Source organism: Meles meles, chromosome 6 (genome assembly GCF_922984935.1).
Source record: "Meles meles chromosome 6, mMelMel3.1 paternal haplotype, whole genome shotgun sequence".
Lineage (NCBI taxonomy): Eukaryota > Metazoa > Chordata > Mammalia > Carnivora > Mustelidae > Meles > Meles meles.
Genome location: NC_060071.1, coordinates 51,889,069 through 51,912,950, shown reverse-complemented (window position 1 = coordinate 51,912,950; position 23,882 = coordinate 51,889,069). Strand labels below are relative to the sequence as shown.

Below are 23,882 nucleotides of genomic sequence, written 5' to 3'. Positions count from 1 at the left end.
GATAACGTACCTTTTACACAGGAACATCTTTGTCACTGCCCTCTAAAATCAAGACTTCAGGGGCGCCTGGATGGTTCAGCTGGTTAAGAGTTTGCCTTCAGCTCAGGTCATGATCTCAGGGTCCTAGGATGGAGCCCTGCATTGGGCTCCCTGCTGAGCGGGGAGTCTGCTTCTCCCACACCTTCTGTTTCTCCCACCTGCTCATGCTCTCTCTGTCTCTCTCAAATAAATAAATAAATCTTTAAAAATAAATAAATAAATAAAATTTTTAAGAAATAATAAGATCGAGACTTCAACCTCTCCATTGCTTTCTCACTGTTTTCATCACTCTATTTTTAAGATCAGAGTTTTTCACATCATTCTCTGAAGCATTGAGCAGGTGCTTTATTCTCTTTTCTGACCTCCGCATGTATTATAATTTGTACATACAACTTCAGATCCAGTTACTGAGACTGTGGCTATCTGTTTGACTTATCCTTCCTACTTGAGCTTATGGAGGAAAACAATGGTCTTGTAACTTCCTCTTCTATCTCTACCGCAACAAGACTAGTGTGGAGCAGTTAGGTTCCTACAGGGATATAGTCCAAGAGTAAAAAGAGTACCATAAAATGGTTTATACAAGACAGAGAGACACATGAACAAAAAAGAATTCTCAGATATCCTTAGAAAAAATGAGCTAAGGAAAGAAATTGAATAAGGGGAAATGGTGAATCCATGCTGGAAAATTTTCCATTCATCTTTGCAAAACTATCAAGAGATGCCTCATGAAATCCAGAAGAGTGGTTTTTAAATTAATGATTTAAAATACAAGACAAAGCAAATTAGACTGTTTTTGGTTTTGTTAGTCTGTGAGACACTGTACACTTAAGTACTAGTTCCTCATTTACAGTAGTTTGTCATCGATATGGATAAGGCCTTTCTTTCCACTTTCATAAACAGAGTAGTTCTAAAGAGTTCACACTATCATATCATTTAAAGATATCCATAGCTGGAGCTTCCCAACCAACTAATGGCAACCAAAATGGAGGTTAGATATATGGTACATGACTTGCTATATTAAAATCTAAACTGAATAAAAATAAGAGGTCTTCCCTCACCCAAACATCTAAAGCTAGTACTTTCAATATACTTACTGAAAATTACATAATTTTCAAGATCTTTAAGGAATATTAACTTTTAAACACTGGATATATACTGTAAGGAATACCATACCTTAACTGGACCTGCACTGTGAAGTCACATTTGGTCCCAGAAATATCCCTAGAAAAGACAGGGTAAGAATTGTAATTATTTTAAAAATATGTACATGAAAGCTGATTCAAAGATACTGTTACTCCAAAAGTTCTTCAAATTATCAGAGATATAACTGTTCTTCAGATTAACATTACAATAGCATTTTCAATACTAATAATTTGCATGACACTAATACCCAATATACTGTCTTTAAAAATCACTTATTATAGATATTATTGGTTTCAAAGGCCAAACTGCAAGATACACTTGAAGAAAACTTACATGGAACTACTGATCTGCTGCACTTGTTGTGGTGTCAATGCAAATGCAAAACAGGTTTCTCGAAAGCGCTGACTGTTGTCTGATGCTAAAGAAGAAAAGAATTATACTTTTAATTACCTTCAAATTCATCAACAGAGAACACAGCAGCCAGAAAAAAACAAAAAACAAGCCCAATTATTCACATGACTTTAATTAACTGGAATGTATTCTAGAGTTTAGATAACAAGGCAATTAAAGCACTGAAAAGTAAGAAATGTGCCAGTTGTAATGTAACAGAAATAGGCACCAAAATGGCTAATTCCAAAAGCCATCAGGATTCAAATTCAGAAAATATTAATCAAAGAAACACTAACTGAAAATTATCTAATCATATAAATGATATAAATCATAAAAATCATATAAATCATATAAATGTATATAGAAGAGCATACGTGCATAAAAACATGCTTATATTAATTTTACCTAAAATAGAAAAATATAAACCCATTTAAAGACACGTGATTTCTGAGCTAAGTAACAAATATACACATCTGGAGATCTGCACAGGTGAGGTAACATTTGGTCTTTAAGGCAAAATATGAATATTACCAGCTCCTGCCTAACTGTATCATGCAAGTGTTATACAGTAAATATCATAGCTAGTTTCTCCTAAACTTAGATGATCTGACTTCAAAATTTGCCTGTGGTCACTACCTCAAAGAAGGAAAGAGCTACAAAAGGAGGGGAAGGAAGGGAATGAAGAGAAGAAGGGAGCAAGGGGAAGGGGAGCAGGGAGAGAGAACAGAGAGCAGGCAAAAAGGGCAGGTCTGTGTAAGAGCAGGGATTCCTATAGCATGCTGCTATAATTCTATTGGCTTATACCAGTTACATACATATTTTTTAAATCAGCATTAATGTTTCCTCAGTGCTTAGCACAAAGAAGCAATGAATGATTGCTGAATGAATTAAAGAATATGACAATTTAAAAATACCAAACTATTTAAACTACACTTTTCAGGGCAATTTTCTAGAACAAAAAATCACTAAAAGTTACTATCAAGGAAATCCTGGCCTGTGGGCTACTTAAAGCCATGCAGAAAAAGTAGCTGTATTTGGCCATCTCTTGTTTAAAAGGGACTTGAACTGACTTGTAAGCGACACTTCCCCTACAATTACCACCAAATTGCAGTATGTCATGCTAAAAAATCTACAAAATGTATCAGGATGAGAAAAAAATGGAAAAGATCACTGCTGATCTACAATTTCATCTCAATATAGAAGCATCTTTTAAAGGCCAGATTTGCATTTCTGCTTTCTGTGAAGTGGGAAGGCTTTTTCTATCCCCAAGAAAGAGTTACTAACCAGAAAGTTATCTTAATTGTGAGGTACCAACCTGGCAATGGCTGATAACCAGGACTAGAAGAATGCAGAAAAGGAGACAGTTTCCTCATTCAAACAATGCAAGTAACTCCTTTCCTTCTTAAAGGGTATCTCTCTATGAAGATTTTAATCCAGTAGGCTTGGTCTAATTTAGATTTCTGGCTCCACTCTAATGCAGTGCTAAAATAATTTCCCAAGTATAAAAATTCATATTTCTCTTTAGGCAAAATTTCAGATTCATTTTAGAATGTGTGAGTACAGTAAGTTTTGGACACACACATGCAGATTTAGATAAAGAAGACAAGACTAAAATAAAGAGGCAGTTGCTTGTGCCCCACACAGAAATGAGGTTTATTACTTCGTGATAACCCCAACTTACAAACTCTTTTAGACTGTAATGCTCATGAAGTTATTACGATTTATCTGGAAAGGCACCTCTCATCTATGTGGTTTTCAAGCTTAATTTGAATGAATGAATGCCAGTGACAAACTCAGAGTTTTGTCTTAGTAACAGACTATCTTAAAAACTTTTCTGAAAGGCAATTAAGCTATCCTTATCCCCTTCAGAAAAACTCAGGCCAACCAGAATCACAGAATCCTCATACTGAAAAAGGAGTCCAGCGTATCATCCACAACAGTGACTTCTAATGTTAGGGCTATGCATCTCAGAAGGTACACAAGATAATGCACAGGGATACAAGAAAAAGGACCTACTTACCAGTAAATTTAAGTTTCAAAAGTTGAGATTTTACATGAAACCTCTGATCTAGTTTATAAAAATATCTAGAATTTTATGTAAAATCTTAACTTTTTAACCTTTTTTTCTTTACAACATATAGAATATTAGTATAATAGCTTAATAGATATCACACACACACACACACATTTGTGCTATTATTTTACTGCGAGGTGCATTTGATCACCTAAGTTTGCAGACCACCAATCTAGACTTCAACCTTCCTTTCAACCTTTCCTCATGCTTTGTCTGAACCCATTGAGAGGTGGGAGAAGAGTGGCCATTACCTTGTCAGGCAGAAGATGGCTGATATTAACAGTTAAATTATAAGAAAGCATACAACCCTACAGAGAGTAGCAAAATTTAGTGGAAGGAGATGAGGTCACGTAGACCTAGATTCCAAAATGGCTTTGCCATTTACCTGCCATATGACCATAGGTACTTATCCACTCTGTGACTGTTTCCTCCTCCAATATTTATTTACACATAAGCACACACACACACACACAACTTCATAGAGTTATTCTGAAGAATATAAATGAGGTAAGATTTTTAATTTTTTTTTTAAGATTTTATTTATTTGACAGAGATCACAAGTAGGCAGAGAGACAGGCAGAGAGAGAGGGGGAAGCAGGCTCCCCGCCGAGCAGAGAGCCTGATGTGGGGCTCGATCCCAGGACCCTGGGATCATGACCTGAGCCGAAGGCAGAGGCTTAACCCACTGAGCCACCCAGGCGCCCCAATGAGGTAAGATATTTAAAACAACCAACAATTTCCTTTTCTATCTACTTTCCTCCTTACACCCTTATACTGAGTCAAAATACATAATGCAGTAATTTCTACCCATCAGTGTCATACACCACATCCAGTGACAGCCATTCCTCAAGTATTTTAGACAGTATTAATGAGACCTTCTTTCTCAACTCTTCTCACTGTATTTCAGGGGACAGTGCAGAATTACTCACCATCCTAACCCTCAGACATACTTCAGGCTGTCACACCCTTAAAGCAACAGCAAGAATTGGACACACTCTGTCACAGTATATATGTTTATTCTAAATAAGATTATTCCAGTGCCACTGACATTAGCCTTGGCCAGTGAAATGTGAATGGAGGTATACCACTTCAAGGCAGACCTTCATGAGTTCTCCTTTAGTTTTACCATCTTTAGTTCCAGTCCACCCTGATTGTAGAGTGGAAAGAACATAAAGCACAGCCACACCCAATCTGTACGGAATAAGTAACATAAGCCAGACAGGAACCTTGTTTGTCACTGAGAAATATGGTTGTTTATAAACTGATATATTATTCCAGATGTGATGTGACTAAAAGAATACTTTTATCAACAACTATACTACTGTTAATCTCCTACTACTACTACTGTTAATCTATACAACTATGAAAAAAAAGGTATCTGCTCCTTTTTCAGACTTAGAAATTGATGTTCAAAGTTGTTAAGTAACTGTCAAGGCCTCAGACTAGGTTAAGTAGAAGCAGAATTGGAACTCATATCTAAACATCTCCAAAGCCCATGTTCTTCTCATAATACAGGTTCATTAGCTCCCCTAATCTGGGTGGTATACTTCTCTTCATGCAGCTTAGCATTATACTGGATCACAGAAAACAGGAAAAGAATGGCCCATTACCCCTTTATCATAACTGTTTACCATTTAACATTATTTCCTTTTAGTCATTTTTATATCAAATTGTATGGACAATTTGAAAGTTCACTTTTAAAAAAATCACCCTTACCACATTTTTCTATTATAATCTCTATTACCATATTTTAATTATGGGATTGTATTCTATCTATGGGATATAACGAAAATCTTAATTACTCCCCTGATTATTTAGGTTGTTTCTAATTTTACATTATTTGAAACGACTCTGTGAACATCTTTGGGCTCATGTTTGTTTTTTTAAAGGGGGTAGTTATTACTTTCTTTGGATCAATTCCCAGATGTGGCATTTCTGGGTCAAAATGTATGAAGATTGGGGCACCTGGGTGGCTCAGTGGGTTAAAGCCTCTGCCTTCGGCTCAGGTCATGATCTCTCTGCTCAGCGGGGAGCCTGCTCCCCCCCCCCACCATCTCTCTCTGCCTGCCTCTCTGCCTACTTGTGATCTCTGTCTGTCAAATAAATAAATAAAATCTTTAAAAAAAAAAGTACGAAGATTTTTATGAATCTTGACACACTGTGGAAGTGATTTTCAAATAATTATAACATTATATATAATACCACCAGTAATTTATGCATCTACTAATTGCACCCTACTCTGGCCTGCATGGGAGTTGTGCTAATTTAATGGGTGGATCACGGTTAACTCCTTAGTAGTTTAATTTGCGTTAAAGAGTTTTTCCCTGTTTATTTTTGTTTGGTTTCCTATTTAGTTAATTGTCCAATCTTGTACTGCACCCATTTTTATATTTGCATAGGGGTTTCACATATAAGAACATTAACCTATGGAAATTTGCTGCAAATATTTCCCCCAGTCTACTATATTTTTTTCATTTGGCTACATTTTTGTACAAGTTAAACTTTAATGTAATCTCATCTGTCAACCACGTCCTTTACAAATTCTAATTGTTACCTTCTTAGGTTCAATCAATATATAATTCAGGTTTTTGGCTTGTTGTTTCTATGTAATTATTAATCCATCTGGAACTTATTTTAGTATGTGATATTTTTAAAAATCTAAATTGCTGTTACTCCAAATTGCTTACCGTTATACTAGCACCATATGTTAAATAATCCTTCCCTCCCTATGGATATGTGTTTCCTTTCTCATATATTAAATCCTTATATCCAACATATTCCATTTCTGGGCTATCTTCCCATTGGTCTTTTTTATCCTGGTGCTGGCACTCTAGTTCTTAACTGTTACAGATTCATTATGTTTTAATATCTTATAATTAGGTTTCTCTCCACCCATTTTTTTTTCCAGAACTTTAACATCAACTTAAATATTTATTCACCTATATGAACTTCTGAATAGTTTTGCTATGATTTTTAAAACCTAATAGTATTACAGATTATTTTGACAGCTGACCTTTTTATCTCTTTACATCTTTAATCTTGCCATACTAGAGTAGTACCCTGTGTCCATTTATTCATAACCCTTTTATTTTTTAAGATTTTATTTATTATTTGACAGAGAGAGACACAGCAAGAGAGGGAACACAAGCATGGGGAGTGGGAGAGGGAGAAGCAGGATTTCCACTGAGCAGGCAGCCTGATGCAGGGCTCGATCCCAGGACCCTGGGATCATGACCTGAACCAAAGGCAGATGCTTAACAACTGAGCCACTCAGGCGCCCCCATTTATTCATATCCTTAAGGTTTTGTCATTTTCATCACATAGTTACACAGTTCCCATTAAGATTATTCTTTTTTTAAGATTTTATTTATTTATTTGACAGAGAGATCACAAGTAGGCAGAGAGGCAGGCAGAGAAAGAGGGGGAAGCAGGCTCCCTGCTGTGCAGAGAGCCCGATGCAGGGCTTGATCCCAGGATCCTGAGATCATGACCCAAGCTGAAGGCAGAGGCTTTAACCCACTGAGCCACCCAGGCACCCCCCCCCATTAAGATTATTCTTATGCCAAATACCAATAAATAAGGAGAATGCTCATATAATAAAACACTCTGCCACCAAAAAGAGAGAGAGAGAAATTAGTAACACCAAAGGTGGTTTCGTTATTAAGATCAATAAAACTATATGCCTCTAGCCAAATTAAAAAGAAAGAGAGGACACAAATGACCAATATCAGGAGTAAAAGGCAACATCACTACTGATCCTACATATATTAAAAACATATAAGGAACTATTACAAACACTTTTATACCAAAAATTCTGACAACTCAGAAAAACCAGACCAGTTTCTTGAAAAACAGAAACAACTAGAGTGCACTGAAGAAGAAACAGATTACACGAATAGTCCTATAACTAGTAAAGAAACTGAATTTGTGGTTAAATATTTTTCCTCAAAGAAAAGTCTAAGCCCATATATGTCTTCTCAGGGAAATCTACCAAATTTTGAAGAAGAAAGAAAAAAACAGTTCTACACAAATTGCTTCAAAAAACTGAATAATTCTATCAAACATTTAAAAAAGTAGTAATGTAAATTCTATACAAAGTCTCCCCCAAAAAAATTAAAAAGAAGGGAATATATCTCAACTCATTCTATGAGGTCAGTATTACTCCAGTACAAGACAAAGATATTGTAAGAAAATTATCGAGCATTACCTCATATAAGCATTAACACAAAAATTCTTAGCACAACTTTAGCGAATCAAATCTAACTATATGTTAAAAAGGATAGTACATTATAACAAAGTAAGATTTCTCCCAGGAATGCAGGAACCAATATCCAACATTCAAATTACCAGATTAACTTAGGAAAAAAAAAAGCCATAATGTCATTTTAGTAGATGTAGAAAATGCCTCTGACAAAAATTCAACATCCATTCTGGATTAAAATCAAACTCTTGGCAAAGCAGGCAGAGATATAAACTTACTCAACCCAAGAAAGAATTCTTATGGGAAACTTATAGCCAACATTATACTTAAACGTGAAAGACTAAATACTATTCCCAAAAAATCAGAAACAAGGTAATGATAACCACTCTTATCATTTCTATTCAACAGTGTACTAAAGATTCTTGCCCAGGTAACAAGGCAAGAAAAAGGAAAACATCAAGACTGGAAAATAAGTGAAACTGCCCATCAGAGACAGTATGATGACTTATGTAGAAAATCTATAAAAAGCTATTTCGAATAAGTGAATAAGTAAATTTAGTGGGTAAAGATGATATAAAAAATCTGTTGTATTCTATATACTAGGAGCAAACAATTAGGAATTGACATTTTAAAAACATATTTACAATAGCATCCCCTCAGAATGAAATACTTAGGAATAAATATCACAGGAGGTATAAGACCTTTAAAAATGCCAAACACTACTGAGAAATTAAGAACTCTAATAAATGAAGAGATATACAGTCTTCATGTGGTATCAGTTGTTTCCAAACCGATCAGTAGATTCAACATAATCCAATTAAAATCCAAGCTAGGTGTTTTGAGGAGGAGGGGACAGTAACTGACCAGGTGCTTCTAAAACTCACTTGGAAATGCAAAGGACCTAGAAAAACCAAAGCACTTCAAAAAAGAAGACAAAATTGAAGGGCTAACACTAGCTGATTTTAAGACATTATAAAAGTACAGTAATTAAGACAGTATGATAATGGTGCCAAGACAGTATATATAAAAAAAAGATAGTATAAAAATAACCTATGCAGCAGAATAGAGTCTCAAAATTTACCCACATATATATGAGAACTAATTTCTGGCAAGGGTACAAAGGCAATTTAGTTGAATATTAATACTCGTTTCGATGAATGATGCTGGAACAACTGGATGTCCATGTATGTGGAAGGAAAAATAAGAGCTTCAAATCACACAGTACACCATATGCAAACATTAATTTGAAATAGGTCATAAATAACATCACAGAGGAAGCTCCAAGATTAGTCCCTCCTCTGAAACAGCCATTGAGCTGGGGAAAAGTCTCTCAGAATTAGTGATTTCAGAACTCTAAAACCTGATCAGACCACTTACAGCAACCATGGGAGTTTGATAGACAAGATTGCTAAAATTGTTTTAAAAGCTATGTCAGTGATCCAACAACTATACACCATTTCTGAGCCCCACCGTGGCTGTGGGAACTGTGGCCTGTGTTCCTAGAGAGGTTGGCGGGGCTAATATGGACAGTAAGAACTAGGTCTTCCAAAAATTTGGGGTTGTACATTTTGTGTGGTCTGGCGGTTCCCTAAGGGACCAGAGCAGCAAGTTGCCCTTTGTTTCAAGATCTGCTACAGCTTCGGCAGCTTCCCTGCCAGCATCTAGCAGAAGATTTTAAGAGATATACAAACTTTGGGTTTTTTACATCCAGACATCTGGAAAACTCTCTGTCAGATCACAGGCTAACTGAAGACACAATTGAACAGACAATTCACAAACCATACACAACAAGGAATACAGACTTTGTTGGGGGGGAGGAGTGGGAAACAGTATAGAAAAATCACTATACAAAACAGACAGCTGCATCCCTCGACAAGTAACAAAAGCAATCACTGAAGAGAGTGAGAATGTGGTTTCCAGAGTTAGCATATTAAGATACTCAAAACAACCAGTTCTACAAAAAAATTTGCAAGGAAAGACACAGAGTAATTAAATACAACTGAGAGCCCAGAAACAAACCCTCACATCGATGGTCAACTGATTTTCAACAAGCATGCTAAGAATATTAAATGGCGAAAGAAGAGTCTCTTCAACAGATGGTAGGAAAATTGGTTATCCACAGGCAAAAGAATGCTGCTAGAGCTCTCTACCTTACAACATCATAGATAAAAATTAACTCCAAGTGGATCCAAGACTAAATTTAAGAGCTAAAAAGTAAACATTTTAGAAGGAAACAATATTCATGACCTTGGATTTTGCAATGGTTTCTTTAAACAGGATGTTAAAAGTACAGGCAAAAAAAAAAAAAAAAAAAAAAAAAAAGATAAATTAGACTTAATTAAAATTAAAAATGTATATCAAAGGACATAAAAAGAGTGAAAGACGACACAAAGAACGGCAGAAAATATTAGCAAACATAGACTGATAAGGGTTTAATATCTCAAATATATGAAGAATTCCTACAACTCAACAAAAAGTAAAACAACCCAATTTTTAAAATGGGCAAAGAATTTGAACAGCTACCTTTCTGAAGAATATATACAAAAGGCCAATAGGCACATGAAAAGATGCTCAACATCTTTAGTCTGGGAAATGCAAATTAAAACCACAATGAGATATACACCTAGTAGAATGCCTAAAAATTTTTTTAAGATTTTATTTATTTATTTGAGAGAGAGAGAGAGAGATCACAAGTAGGCAGAGAGGCAGGCAGAGAGAGAGGAGGAAGCAGGCTCCCTGATGAGCAGAGAGTGCAATGCAGGGCTCAATCCCAGGACTCCAGGACCATGACCTGAGCCAAAGGCAGAGGCTTTAACCCACTGAGCCACTCAGGCACCCCTAATGTCTAAAATTTTAAAAACGACAACACCAAGTATTGACAGATGGAGAGTAACTGGGAAGCTTATACACTGCTGGTGGGAACACTTTCAAAAATAGCTTGGCAACTGCTTAAAAAGTTGAACTTACATCTATCATAATACCCATTTTATTCCATTCCTTAGCATTTTACCCAAGAAAAATATAAGCATATAAACACACAAAGGTCTGGGTCTCAATTTTCATAGCAGGTCTGTTTTCAACAATCCAAAACTAGAAACAACCCAAATGTCTATTAATAGATGAATGACTAGTGTTACATCTATATAATCAAATACTACCCAACAATAAAATGGAATAAACTACTGATACAACACAGATAAGTCTTAGTTATAATTCTTAGTAAAAGATGATTGAACCGTTTCCCTAAGTATATAAACCATGATTCCATTATATAAAATTTTAGTAAGTGCATATTACAGATGTAACATTCATAATGTGACAGAAAGCACATTCAATCTAGGGGCTGGGTGAAAACAGAAGGGTAACAAGGAGGGATTACAAATGGGATGAGGAAACTTTGGGGAGTGAGGGATGTGTTCATTATTTTGATAATGGTGATGATTTCATAGGAAAAATGTATTAAACTTTATGTTTTAAATATGTGCAGCTTATGATATGCAAAGGATATTTCAATAAAGCTGTTTTAAAAAAACAGTGACTAAAACAAAAGGCAGAAGGAAGGCAGAGAAGGAGGGGGATGAACAAGAAAACCTGAGGAACCACCAACATTAAAGGCTCAAATCAAGGAAGAAATAGCCAAGGGTGCCTAGGTGGTTCAGTCAGTTAAACACATCTGCCTTCAGTTGAGTCATGGTCCCAGGGTCCTAGGATGGAGCCCCACATCAGGCTCCCTGCTCTGAAAGGAGTCTGCTTCTTCCTCTGCCTTTCCCCCAGCTTGTGCTCTCTCTCTCTTACTCTCTCTCAAATACATAAATAAAATCTTAAAAAGAAAAAAAAGAAAAGAAGAAATAGCCAGAAATTCAGAAAGAAAAGCAGGGGGAAATGGTGTCCTTGATATGAAGGGAAGAGAATTTCAAGGCAAATGTGGACAGTGTTAAATGCTCAGAGATCAGGTAAGATGAGAGTTGAGAACTAGATTTAACAACCAGTAAGTCACAGGTGATCTCCACTGGATGTGTTTCAGTGGAATGGGAGGAGCAAAAGCCAGAGTGCAATGGGTTCAGGTGTGAATGGTTTAAGTTACTGACTGTAACATTTAAATATGAGATCTTCAATTGTTTTCATATCTGCAACAGGAAATTATATTAATGTCTCAGGGTTTTGCATTACTTACTATACTGTTTTGAAGCACTGGAACCAATCTTGAAGGTCTCCAAAGTTCTAGAATGTACAGTAATTTGAAACTTCTGAAATTTTGCTAAGACCAGAGTTTGACTGCTGGCTGTTTGGGAGATGAAGGACTAGTGTTTTTCAGGTAGTACCTCCGCCTCTCAACATGACCTGAATTGCCGTTATACACTTGTAGTCACTGAGTGTAAAACAGAAGAAACTCAGATTTTCACTTACTGTATGCTCCAACTTAGAGAAAAGATGAAATGTTCTAGTGGTATGCATAATTAAGGATACTTACAAAGGTTATGGGGGAATATCTCTTATGAATATTAAGGGCTTACTGTACTCATAGATTTTCAACAACCTTTCCCTGGTAAGTTATAACTACTAACGTTTCATCTGTAAGAAAGAAAAGCATTGCCCACAATAACCAGGATAAAACTATAAATTCAAAAAACACAAAATGTGCAGAGAGAAAGTTAAGTTTTTTAAATTTCACCTTTTTTTTTTAACATACTATCCCACAGAGAGATGAACTAGACTAAAAAGAGAAAGAGGAATCATGTTGCAATTTACATAACTCAAAACACTGGAAGGTAAATCCTAGATACATAAAATAAACAAGGTTATTGAGATTCTGATGATAGAAACACTGAGCTAATCTAAGTGGCTGTACTTTCAACTGCTCTAAAAATATTCACTATTCCACCTCACCAGCAGAAAGAAAAGCTAAAAATAGTCATCTTTCTGTTATAGAATATTTCTTGCTGTCTTGGGGAAAGTGAAACTCAAGTTCCTATCTACAAATGTCAGCTTTAAAATTTTTAATGAGGTCTCTAGTTTTTTTCAAACAAACAAACAAAAACCTGGACAACTATATAATTTTTTAAAAACAGGGCTGGAATGATACATTTTCAGCCAGTGAGCTGCTAACTACCATTAACACAGAAGGTTGCAGAAAACTTATTTCCTCCAATAAAGGCAGATACACCAAATCATCAACAAACTAAGAGTGCTTTGACAAACTACCTTATCTTTAAAATGGGAGGTTTCTTTAAGTGAACAATATTTAATTACATGTGAATTTTTCAACTCACACAGAACGAAAATTACCAATACTAAGAAACAGGAAACAATTGTAACATGCAATACTGTTAAGACTTCAGCTCCATAAAACCCTCTGATTTCATTTTATCATACCCTAACTGCAAGTTCCTAATAAACTCATTTTCAGTACACTTGCCTGTGCCTTTCATTATCTTTCTCCTCTGGAGTGTAACTCCTATTTATTTGTCTATTATTTATTTATTTATTTATTTACCTATCTATTTTGGTTAGTTTACTGAGTTCGTAGCTGGTTTCCTGATAGACTTAATCAAATGAGCCTACAGACTCCTGGGCAACTTTAAAGCTAGAAGTATGGTAAATATTTTGTCTGGCCTATCTATTCTCTCACGGCTGGCAGACCATCAGGCTATTTTAAGTCCAGTGGGGTAAGAAACAGGACTGGGTCAAATCAAGCCAGCCAGCTATGAACCAAGTCTGATAATCATGTTTAAATGCAAAACCAGAATGGGAAATAGACTATAATTAAGAATCCGTTTTCTCTCTCTCTTTTGCAAAAACTTCTTTTCATTTTCTGACTGATCGACTGAATGATTTTGGTTATTGGTAATACAATACAACCATTCCAAGTTAGGAAAAAAAATCCACAAGTCTACTGGTTCATGACAGCAGCTAAAAACTATCATATATATTCTTCCAGGCATTTTCCTATATATACATATATATGTGTGTGTGCATATATATCCTTGAGTGTAAGGTCAATGAATACATTTTTTACTTAAAAATGTGCAATAAAGGGCGCCTAGGTGGCTCAGTGGGTTGAGCCTCTGCCTTCGGCTCGGGTCATGATCTCAGGGTCCTGGGATCGAGTCCCGCATCGGGCTCTCTGCTCAGCAGGGAGCCTGCTTCCCTCTCTCTCTCTCTGCCTGCCTCTCCATATACTTGTGATCTCTCTCTGTCAAATAAATAAATAAAATCTTTAAAAAAAATGTGCAATAAAATCTTTCCACGTCAATAACCATATCTTTGTCATCATTTTAAGTAGCTACTTGATATTCTATTATGGAGATGTGCTGTAATACAACTAATCTCTTATTGCTGGACATTTATATCATTTTTAATTTTTTCATTCCACAATCAATCCCTCTCTGGGTATGTGTGCATGTGTGTGTGTATATCTGTATGATCTTTATTTCCTTAGGACATCCTCTTAGAAAAGGAATGGGTAGATCAATAGATAGACACATTCTTAAAGCTTTTGTATAAGGTGCCAAACTGCTTCAAGAAAAGTTCACTTGCGTACGTAAGTGGTATATGAGAGCTCTAGATTTCCTTGGCAACACTGGGCAGTAGGTTAAAAACAACTTATTTTCTTAAATTTGCCTTAAATTTGCTACTCTCTAAGTTGACTGACTACTTTTCATACCCTTACTGGCTTTCTTTGTGTTGTGAATCACACTACTCTGCTGTGTGAGTCATCTTTTCATTTTTTCTCTTGATGCTTCAAAACTGAGAAATGACCACTGCTTTCAGTGACATTACAGTCATTGATGACCTAGATAAGAGCAGTTTCTTTGGCATGGGGTAGGTGCAAACCTACTTGGAAACAGTTCACGAAAGAAAGGGAGAAAAGAAATAGGAGACAGTAAATTAAGACACCCTGGCAAGGAACTCTGTGATGAAGGAAAAGAAAATGGGGGTATAGCTAGAAGGAAATTAGGAGAAAAACCGTTTAAGATGGGAAAGTTAGCCTAAAGTTGTATATTAATAGAAATATCTAGTAAAGAGGCAAAGAGTCGATGATGCATAAAGTGTTAAGGATTAGCCTGAGCCCAGAGACTTCATCCAGGGTCCCAGAAAAAAAAAATTTTTTTTTTTTTATAACATATGAGCAGAGAAGCAGGTAGGTGGCTATAAGGTACTTATGATGGTAGGAACTTATACTTCTGCTTGGTCCCATCTCAGTGAAAGAGAAGTAAAAAGGAAATGTATCAGCAAAGAGAGTGGAAGAACAGTTGTTTGTGAAAGAACAAGAATGAAATGATCATCTAGCAGAGTGGAAAAGTAGGGACTAGGGTAACACTATATGATGGGTGAGTAGGACATCCACATACAAATGATTTTCAATAGCCTTTCACATATAAAGATACGGACTATGGTCAGATACTGAAAATAGTTTCCCTTGGTTTACTTATTGTGACATTTAATATAAGAAAGTTTTGGGGTTTGTTTTTGTTTAGTTTTGGGGGTTTTTGAGTCTTCACGATGAAATAATGTTTTCTTTCCTTAGGGAAAATTCTTCCTTTACACCAGTATTATTTAAGTATTATTTATGTAATTTAATGCATTTATTTAAATGCAACCTATATTTCCCTCTGATGTTTTAATTTCATTTCTAAGCATTTAAATCTTTAAGCCACTCTGACATTATTCTGGTAAGTTGCAAGGTAGGAATCTTACTTTTTAATGGCTAATTAGGAACTCCTGAACAAGTTAATATCTAATTCATGCTACTAATTAGAAATTTTACTTTCACGTTATTTTTAAATTGTACTTCTACTTCATTAACGCTTATTCAGGCACCAGCTCCACAGTTTCAATTACTGTGCCTCTGCCACATATAAAGACAGTATATTCTGTATGTGGTATAGCACACAGCCCTTTGTCAGAATTCCTTAATTCTTATTTTTCCTTCTCTTATACTGGACGTTTTTACTCATGGTACCTACACCATATCCAACTTCCCCTTCTAGCTGGAATCTTCTCAGTTCACATATTCCACCAAAGCAGCAGCTCTAGGCTGTTTTCTGCCCTGAACATTAACAGGACCAGGGAGCATAATTTTTCTAGGGTTGGCCTACCCACTGACTTCTGGACAACTCATAAAATGACTGGGCTTGAAGGAATCCATCCATTATCAACATATTAACTAAAACCAATTCAAACTAGCTTCTTCCACGATTTGGAGGGTGGAACATGCATGGTTTCTGAGAGTTCTTTGTAGCCAGAGGAAAACAAAACAGATGCTTAGAGAGATACAGAGGTGCTATAGAAGGAAAGAAGGTACGTAACCAAAGAACATACATAATCGTAACTTTCTGATTCTGGTTTTAATTCCTATATACCCTTACATTAAACTTCTCTTAAGTAACATGAGGTATTACTACCTTTCCCTTGAAATCAAAAAAGCCTGTAACGCAAAGGAATTTTAGAATCTTCCTCTTCCCTTCGCCTCCCTATTAAGTTGGATTTTTAATTATAACTATACTAAATTACTGAGACTAGCCATCATTCAAAGGACAGTGTCTTTCTACATATTAAGATCTTTAGGAGTCTATAAACATTTTCTTCTTCAAGTAAGTCCTATACAATTGAGGAGTATTCTTTTGTATTTTTTTATTGTTCCATGAGCTTTTTCTTTAATTTTATAACTAGTTCTTAGTAAACATCAGTATTTCTCATAGTGTGGTCCACAAGAATACACTTTGAGATGTTCTAAAAGGTTCTGAAAAGGGCCCTGAAAAGGGAAAAATGCTCTATAGAGGGAAAGGATTCCACGTTCAAAGAATTTTGGGAAGTCGTTGCATAAAACATTTTCTAGTTAGAGATTCACAGAGCACACGATCATATTTAAAGCCCTGAGAAATTCCAGAGTAACAAAACTCACTTAAATTTAAGTTTCCAAACATAATAAGACATGGTCAAAGAATACCTCCTGACTTCCCATGGAACCAGTATCCAAGGATCACATTTTGTATAACTGTGCTATGTAAGTTAGTAGACATTTCTTATACACTTATTCAGCACCTTCTATTTCCCTAATAGACATTTTTGTTTGTGGCTTTACTTCCAGTCTCAGAATGGAGCATATGACCGGAGTCTAGGCCCAAAAGTACATTACATTCCCCTGCCAGGGTTGATTGATCAAGGTCTGGACATGGCATTTAAAACAGTTTAGTCATAATGAACCTCAGGACTTTCCCCTGGGAATGCTAAGACAGAGACTTTTCCTCTTTTCAGGTAGATGAGAATCTGAAAGGAATTGCTGGAAACCACGTAAGTGCCTAAAAAACGTGACCAACATCAAGGAAGCAGAGCTATGAAATGGAGAACATAAATCCAACTGTTACACATTCATTCAACAAATATTTACTAAGCACCTAATATGTTTTAAGATACTATTCTAGGTGCCTGAAATAATCAGTGAACAAGAGACCAAAACATTTGCCCTTATGGCACTTATGTTCTAATGGGCAAAGAAAGATAAATAAATAATATGAAATAAAGTATATTAGAAGGTGATAAATGTTATGGAAATAATAAGGCAGGACAATGAGGATTGGAAGGAATGAGGTGCAATTTTAAATAAGGAGTCTGGGTAAGTTTCATTAAAAATAGTAATACTTTTACTTGAGGGAGGTGAGCCTTCCAGGTAAAGAAAACACCCATCACAAGTCTCTAAGACAAGAGCATACCATGTATTTGAGCAACAGCAAGAAAGCCAGTGTAGTTAAGAGTGCAGTTAACAGGGGCGCCTGGGTGGCTCAATGGGTTAAGTCTCTGACTTTGGCTCAGGTCATGATCTCAGGGTCCTGGGATTGAGCCCCGCATTGGGTTCTCTGCTCAGCAGGGAGTCAGCTTTCCCTCTCCCTCTGCCTGCCTCTCTGCCTACTTGTGATCTCTCTGTTAAATAAATAAATAAAAATCTTCTTTTTTAAAAAAAAAAAAGAGTCCCATTAACAAAGAGAATACTAGCAGATGATATTAGACAAGTAACAAACAGAGGGCTAGATCATAAGGATTTGGGATTTTACTGTGTCACATGGGAGGCCAAAGAGTTTTAAACAGAGAAGTAACATGATTTGTGTACACTTAAAAGTATGACTCTGGCTTCTAAGTTGAGAATATTGTAAAGGGGGCAACAGTAGAAGCCGGGATTAATGTAATCACCCAGGTGAGAGATGATGATGGCTCAGTTTAGAGGAGTAGCAGCAAAGGTAACGAGAAATGGTAAAATTCTGGATGTATTTTAAAGGTAGAGCCAGCAGGACTTCCCAACTAATTAGACTGGGACATAAGAAAAGAGAAAAACCCAGTATGACTCTAAATATTTCAGTATGAGCAGCTAGAAGGATGGAGATTCCCTTAACCAAGACGACAACTCTGGGCAGTATGTGTTTGGGATAAAAGAGAACAAAAACTCACTTCTGGGGGCACCTGGGTGGCTCAGTTGTTAAGCATCTGCCTTCGGCTCAGGTCATGATCCCGGGGTGCTGGGATCGAGCCCCGCATCGGGCTCTCTGCTCGGCGGGGAGCCTGCTTTCTCCTCTCTCTCTCTGCCTGCCTCTCTGTCTACTTGTCTGTCAAATAAATAAATAAAATCTTTAAAAAAAAAAAAAAACACAAAAAAACCTCACTTCTGGACATACAAAGTTTGAGACAGACATCTGAATGGTGATTTTGTATAGGCGGTTAGATGAGACTCTGGAATTCATGAAATAGGTCTTGGCTAAAGATATAAATTTAGGGTCATCGATGTGTAATGACTATTTAAAGGCTTGAGACTAGATTAAATCACCAAAGAAGTGTAGGCAGAAAAGAGAGGAATAAGCAAAGAGGTATAAGAAGAGATGACACAGGAAAATCAAGAGAGGGGGTAGCATCCTGAAAACCAAGTGGCAAAGTGCTGCAAGCAGCAGAACCTATGTCAAATGCTGCTAACAGATCAAATAAGCAGGGTCTGAGAAGGGACCACACGTTTTGACATCACAGATCTTGATGAGGGAGGTGTCAATGGAGGGACTGTAGCAAAAGGCTGACTGGAATGGACAAACAGGTGAATGGAAGGTGAGGAACCGGAGACATGCTATGGAAGACTTGCTCAGGAATTCTGCCATAATGAGGAGCAAAGTAATAGGGTGGAAGCTGGCAGAAAAAGTAGATTGTCAAGAAAAAGATCTTGGTGTTCACTGAGCTCAGTCAGCATCAAGCCCCTTATTCTTTGGTTATATGAACTAAATAAAGGATTAGCTTTTATGTTAATGCCAGTTCTGGACAGTTTTTCTATCATTTGCAGTAAAAAGAATACTAATTTTTTTTCACATTAAATATTAATTAGCTCTCATGCTGAACTCTTAGTTCTAACAGTTCCTTGCTGTTGATTTTCTAGTAGTTTTTCTTATACATAAGTTCTTGTATAAAACCTATCTAGAAGTATCTGGCTATACTATATAACTAGATAGAAAGGGAAATTATTTTAAATAATGTTTCACTATTTACCTAGTATAGACTAAAACAAAATGACTACACTGAAGTTTTTTTTCTTAAATGTGTATTTTCTCTAGCTAAGTATAAGCATTAAGTATTTACTGTCAACTTTTTGTTTAGAAATGCTGGCCACTTTATCTTTCATCATACATTACTGTTAATTGTATAACTGCATTTAGATATGGTTTAACAGCCATTTTCAGATCCATTCTGCACTATCCTTTCTTTCTTACATAAAATATAAGAATAAAACATTCAAATCTGAATTAAGGGGCGCCTGGGTGGCGCAGAGGGTTGAGCCTCTCAGTCTTCGGCTCAGGTCATGAGCTCAGGGTCCTGAGACTGAGCCCCGCATGGGGTTCTCTGCTCAGCAGGGAGCCTGCTTCTCCCTCTCTCTGCCTACTTGTGATTTCTGTCAAATAAATAAATCTTAAAAAAAAAAATCTGAATTAAGTGCCTAAATTCATAAACCTAGAAAAGGCTCCAAAGACTACAATTATCTAGTGTAAACTTTAGGCATTTAATAACATTTGCCTATAACTAATTTTATAATTACAAAAGACAAACTAGAAATTTTAGGCATTTAGGTAAATACTGATTTGCACCCCTAAAATATACTGCTTAAGAGAACTCAATTTTACCAACTATGATGTTTACTTTCCCTGAGGAAGAAATGAATTTCCTTCTGATAATGATTAAGATGACTCATGAGATGAAGGTGGTGGCAAGTGAGCCCAAACCTAAGCATACCTGCCTATGAACTGTGATTAGAGGAAAGATACCGTAAGTTAATTAGAAATCTCTGACAAACACCTAAATTACAAACAAGCAAACATGTACAATAGCCCCTACTGTCCTGGACTCTCATCCCTAAAGTAGGGAACCTACAGGTTCAAAAGTAGAAATATTATGAATGCCAAGATTACTTTACTGGTGCGGACCCACAAGAATGCTCAAGCCAATGTAGGTTTCTTAGATTTAGCTCCTTTTCAAATGCATCTTTCCCCTATGGTGCCAAATAATTACAAATAATGCCAGACATTGTTTGTCCACAGTTTCCAGGTGAGAAGAAAAGTGTGGTTACCTCCGTCAGTCTGTTCTCTGTACCTTCCCAAGGAGAGTATCTTACCATGTTATGTTAGTCTTTTACAGATCCAGTAATGATTTTTTACACAACGTGCCCCTAAACATAAGCCAGCCTCATCTGTATTTAACCATCACTTTTAGCTTTGATGGGGAAGGAAGGGGAATACCAATAGTTCAGTATCTCTAGTAGTTATAATCTCACTTCTTTCTCATCCTTTCTCCAACTCTAGATGCAAAGGAATGCGCTCTCTTCTACACACATAATCACTTTTGCAAATGCATGTATTCACAAACTAGGGTAGGTAAAAATCAACTGGAAAAGAAAATTATCACCTTTAATTGAATCTGTACCTACACTGAAGTTTGCCATACAGCAAAAGTAGGCTTTGCAATGACCTTAAGTTGAAGAACTGAATTAGACAGGTAATACCAGTTTTTCAAAATAGTAAAATGTTTAATCATGTGAGTTGATTTCTTAGGTATCAAAACAGAACAAAACACCAGTGTCTATCCTCTAAGTTTAATCTATGTAAGGCAATGAGAGCTATAACAAACTACTATCATTAAAAACTATAATTGCATTTTTTTTTATAAAGTTAAAACACATTTCAGAGGTTAAGTTAAAAACACAACGGGTAAAGCTAGAGGTGACATGCTAGACTGGGAAGCAAAGGAAAAGGAAGCTGCAGATTTAGAAAGGCTAACAGAGACTATTCATGAGGTAGTAAAAGCTCCAGTGTTTTTATTCTAGTCACACCAAATAGAGCATCATTCTTCTTCAAATATTCTTCTGATTTAGCAAATCTAGATCTTATGGTGGGAAGGTGAGAATTAATATGAAAAAACCACCACATACATAAGTATAAACTTGTCTTAATACTGATTTCAAAAGTACTCCAAGATCTACACAAACATAAGCAAATTACACACAAATATACAAATGATAAATACATAGGGACTAATTTACTTTATCCAAAAATAACCATTCTAGAATGGTTATCTATTCTCTAGAATAGAATTCTAGAGAAACTTCAACTTTAAATAAAAATTTAAGAAATACATCAAGGCTATCTGTTAAACAATAATGTATTATTTATACTAAATAGGGAGTTAACAATCCACATCCTGAGTGAATCTGAAAATCTGATTTTCTAATCTGCTATATGGATACAATTACAATTTGACATGTTAAGTATTTTTAGAGGTCTATTGGTTCATCTTTAACTCAATTTTCAAGGTATTCATCAGGGGGTATTCTTACCCCCTTCCCCACCTACTTTGAGGAGGAACGACTTCTTCTTAGCTTTGGATTCTATAGACTAGAGTCCTCTCAAAATTATCCGAAGTAAAGCACTAAAGATGAATGTATGTTTCTCCATTAGACAGGAATTCTTTCATAACCATAATTATTCAGTCTATTAAGATTTCTACTCTTAGGCAATGAGGGAAAATGCTCCTTCTGTCAATGACTCCTAATGTAAGCTTTAACTGTTAACAGAAAATTTGAGGAATAAGCTATTAACACATTTCTAGTAAAACAAACCAATGAATAAATTAATGAAGGGGGAAAGAGAAGCAAGACACACTCATTACACTGAAATTTTATTGATGTTAGTACGAAGATTTAGGTTTAAATTTTGGTTATTTCGGCATTTATTTGGTACTTGGTAAATTTCAAACAGTAACTATTTACAAAACAGAAATAAAAGGGAGAATTCCTAAACCACTAGAAAATGAAAGGGAAACAAAGAAAGTACAGTTCATCTCACAGAGGTCAGGAAAGAAAAATAAATGAAAGAAAGAAACGAAGATGGCAGAATCAAGACCAAATATAACAGTGGTAACAATGAGAGTAAGTTACATTTTAGATGGAGCTTTTATTTTTTATTTGTAAGATTTTGTTTATTTGTTTGACAGAGAGAGATCACAAGGAGGCAGAGAGGCAGAGAAGGAAGCAGGCTCCCTGCTGAGCAGAGAGCCTGATGATGCGGAACTCGATCCCAGGACCCTGAGATCATGACCTGAGCCGAAGGCAGTGGCTCAACCCACTGAGCCACCCAGGTGCCCCTAGATGGAGCTTTTAAAAAGCCAGCCACAGTCTTGCTATTTATAAAATAGAAACTGCCACCATCAGATACTACTTCACACCCAGTAGGTTGGCTATAACCAAAAAGACATACAATAACAAGGCTTGAGAAGGATGTGGAGAACTACGAACCTTCACATGTTATTGGTGAGAATGTAAAATGGTACCACTGCTTTGGAAACATCTGGCAGTATGTCAAATGTTAAATACAGAATCACCATGTGACCCAGTAATCCCAATCCTAGGTATATGATGTAGAGAATAAAAAACATACATCCACACAAAATCTTATACATGAATATTCATTCACAACAGCAATATTCATAATTTCAAAAAGGCAGAAACAACCCGAATATCCCTACCTCAATGATGAATGAATCAAGAACACATGGTATATCCATAAAATAAAATGTCATTTTGCCATAAAAAAGGAAGAAGTACTGATACATGCCACAACATGAATGAACCTTGGAAACATTATGTTAGGTAATAAAAGTCAGTCAGATGTCACATATTGTATGACACCACTTAAATGACATGTCTAGAGTAGGCAAATCCACAGAGACAGAAATTACATCATTAGTTCCAGAGGGTAGGGATAAGTGGGAATGGGGAATGGCTGACGATGGATAATGGTCTCTTTTTGGGGTGATGAAAATGTTCTAAAATTGAGAGTGGTGATGGTAGCACAACCCTGTGACTTTACTAAAACCAATGAATTGCACACACTTTAGAAGAGTTAATTTTATAGTATGTGAATTATATCTCAATTAAACTGTTACTTATAAAACAAAAAGCACCCTAAAAACAAAATGCCAGAAAAGGTTAAAAGAACAAAGAATAAAGTTTCTATTAGGCAAATGCTAATAAAAAGAAAACTTAAATAAGAATACTGACAAAAAACATGGCAGACTTCAAGGGAAAAAGGTCCAAAAATAGGGAAAAAAAAATCAGTTTGTCTTGAGGTTTTCCCCTTAAGATTGAACTCTAAGAAAGGATTTTCATTCTCAAGAGTATTAACACAGTACTGGAATCCCAAACAGTGTTATTAGGCAAGGTAAATGAATGAAAGGCATATAGATGGTAAAAGAAGAAATAAAAGTTCGTATCTGCAGATGACATAGTAATCTATCTAGAAAATCCCAAAAAACTTACAAAAACCTTCCTAAAACTAAGAGTGACCTTCAGCAAGGTTACAAGATACAAAATCAAAAAGAATAAAAATCAACTGTACTTCTATATACTGACAACGAAAGTCAAAATTTTAAATACAATAACAACTATAATCTACTCCGAAGAGTAAAATACTGACATGCAGCTCTAACAAACAAGTACAAGTAAAACAGAATTGTATTCAG

General features: G+C 35.9%; 1 protein-coding gene across 1 annotated transcript in view; it reads right to left on the bottom strand.

The window, feature by feature from the left end:
* Positions 1–23,882, bottom strand: part of PIAS1 (protein inhibitor of activated STAT 1) — a 120,792-nt gene that overhangs the window by 43,459 nt on the left and 53,451 nt on the right. The window contains exons 3-4 of the mRNA XM_046008471.1: positions 1,516–1,600; positions 1,213–1,260 (exon numbers count right to left, since the gene is read on the bottom strand). Of these exons, the coding sequence (XP_045864427.1) occupies positions 1,213–1,260; positions 1,516–1,600 (133 nt within the window). The remainder of the gene's footprint in view (positions 1–1,212; positions 1,261–1,515; positions 1,601–23,882) is intronic.